Here is a 1,947-nt window from a genome sequence, read left to right on the forward strand (position 1 = left end):
TTAAATCTTTGGCTGTGTCTCTAATTCCTTATGTTAGTATAACAAAGAATGATCCCAGCTTAAAACATTTTTTAAGACTCTTAATATATATTGCTAAATACTTACCCAAACAAATTTTGTCTGCAGAGGGTAAGAAATGTTCCTGATTAAATATCAAAGCATATGGCAAAGGAGCCAATTTGGTACAAAGAGTGTAACTCATAATTTTTCATAACTTCATTAAGACTTTGTCCAGTCTACTGGAAGTAAACCCAAATGGAACTATTTTGTAGCTGACAATCAGAACTCTACACTGATCATCCAGTTTTTAAATTGGGTGTTTTAATCACAACCCCAACCCTTCAAAAATAGCATTAATATTTGATATTGTGTTTTTAATCACTACCTTTTATTTGGAACTATATCTCCACTAACACTTAATGTTATAATTTTCTGAATCATCCCATTGAAGGACCTTCCACAAGAGCAAATAGTTTTATTAGAAGGACCAGGAAAATGTTCTTGTTTATCCTAATGCACAGAATATTTTGGACCCACATGGTATCTTTCAGGAGACAACATATTCTTCCCACTCTCATGCCCCTCCTTAAAGTCTCCCTTGAAATACAAAGTAATCTGAAAATTGTAAAGAACATTTTATTGTGTATCTGTGTGTTTTTTCCCTTTATTTTGTGGCTTCAAATCCATCTTCTGTATAAATACACGGCTGAGGTCAGCCAAAGATGGCTGCGTTCAGGCTAGTTGAGCAAAGGTTGGAGTGAACCCCAGCGTGCCGAGGAGGGTTGTGAGCAGAGCATAAGGCTAAAGATGAAAAATCATGAACCAGATAATACTGTCAAGGAAGACTTAATTTTCAATATCATAACCAGAAAAATTAACCACCTCCCAGAAGCAGAAAGGAATCTATTTGAACATGGATCAGTTTATATTGGACTTAATGCTGCTCTCTGTGGTCTAATAGCAAATAGTCTTTCTCGACGCATCTTAAATGTGACACAGGCTCGTATAGCTGCTGGCTTACCAATGGCAGTGATCCCATTTTTGACTGCACATGCATCTTACAAAGGTTTTGTAAATCTACTTTTGAATACAGGTGATTTGAATTGTGAAAACTGTACCATAACACGGGGTGGACGGGTTGGTCTTGTTTTTGGTGGTCTGTACCCTGTTTTCTTGGCTATACCTGTGAATGGTGGCCTAGCAGCCAGGTATGAGTCAGCCCTGCTACCAGAAAAAGGAAACATCTTAACTTACTGGACTAGAATTTCTAAGCCTGTCTTTAGAAAGATGTTATTTCCCATTTTGCTCCAGACCATGTTTGCCGCATACCTTGGATCTAGACAATATAAATTAGTTATAAAGGCTCTTCAGTTACCTGAACCTGGCCTAGAAATTCAGTGATCGTTAAACAACTTTGTACACAAAAATAAAACCGTAATGTATGAAAAAATAAATACACGGCTGAACAACTGTAGTGATCAATATTATCTTTATCAAGGACACTAAAGCAGTGAACATATTGCTACTCAGGGTCCCACATAGATCTGCATGGAGTTGGATTTGAACCCACAGTCTCCCCATTTCCAATTCCAGGCAGTTGAGCTACCCCCAACTCTCCCCCAATCCAACACACAAAACCCCCAGGATGATCTATGTTCTTATGTGGAAAATGTGATGGATAGAGACAGCTCAAGCAGTAACTTGGAACCCAAAATCAATAAAAGTATTAGAACTGGGTGCTCACAAATTGGTAGCCATTTAATTCCCCTACTATTAATTTTTTTCTTCCAGACATGAGTTGGGTGCAGTATGTGGACTGCAGTTTGCCCTTGAAGATATGGCAGCAGGCCGAAGGAGGGACCTTTTTCACCTAGTGCTTCAAACAATCTTCTTAGTGGGTATTTATTTCTGGAAAAGATTTCTATCCAATTGGTACCCATTGGCTGA

At 38.2% G+C, this 1,947-nt stretch overlaps 1 protein-coding gene across 1 annotated transcript; it reads left to right on the top strand.

Moving 5' to 3' along the window:
- Nucleotides 1–717: 717 nt before the first annotated feature.
- LOC122203938 (transmembrane protein 126A-like) lies at nucleotides 718–1,401 on the top strand. The gene has a single exon (XM_042911126.1). It carries the CDS (start codon nucleotides 808–810, stop codon nucleotides 1,399–1,401), a length of 594 nt encoding a protein of 197 aa, XP_042767060.1. The 5' UTR covers nucleotides 718–807.
- Nucleotides 1,402–1,947: the final 546 nt, after the last annotated feature.

Source organism: Panthera leo, chromosome D3 (assembly GCF_018350215.1).
Source record: "Panthera leo isolate Ple1 chromosome D3, P.leo_Ple1_pat1.1, whole genome shotgun sequence".
Lineage (NCBI taxonomy): Eukaryota > Metazoa > Chordata > Mammalia > Carnivora > Felidae > Panthera > Panthera leo.

Bases quoted from the DNA above. Each gene is read 5' to 3' on its own strand.
- LOC122203938 (XM_042911126.1), top strand. From the start codon at position 808: ATGAAAAATCATGAACCAGATAATACTGTCAAGGAAGACTTAATTTTC.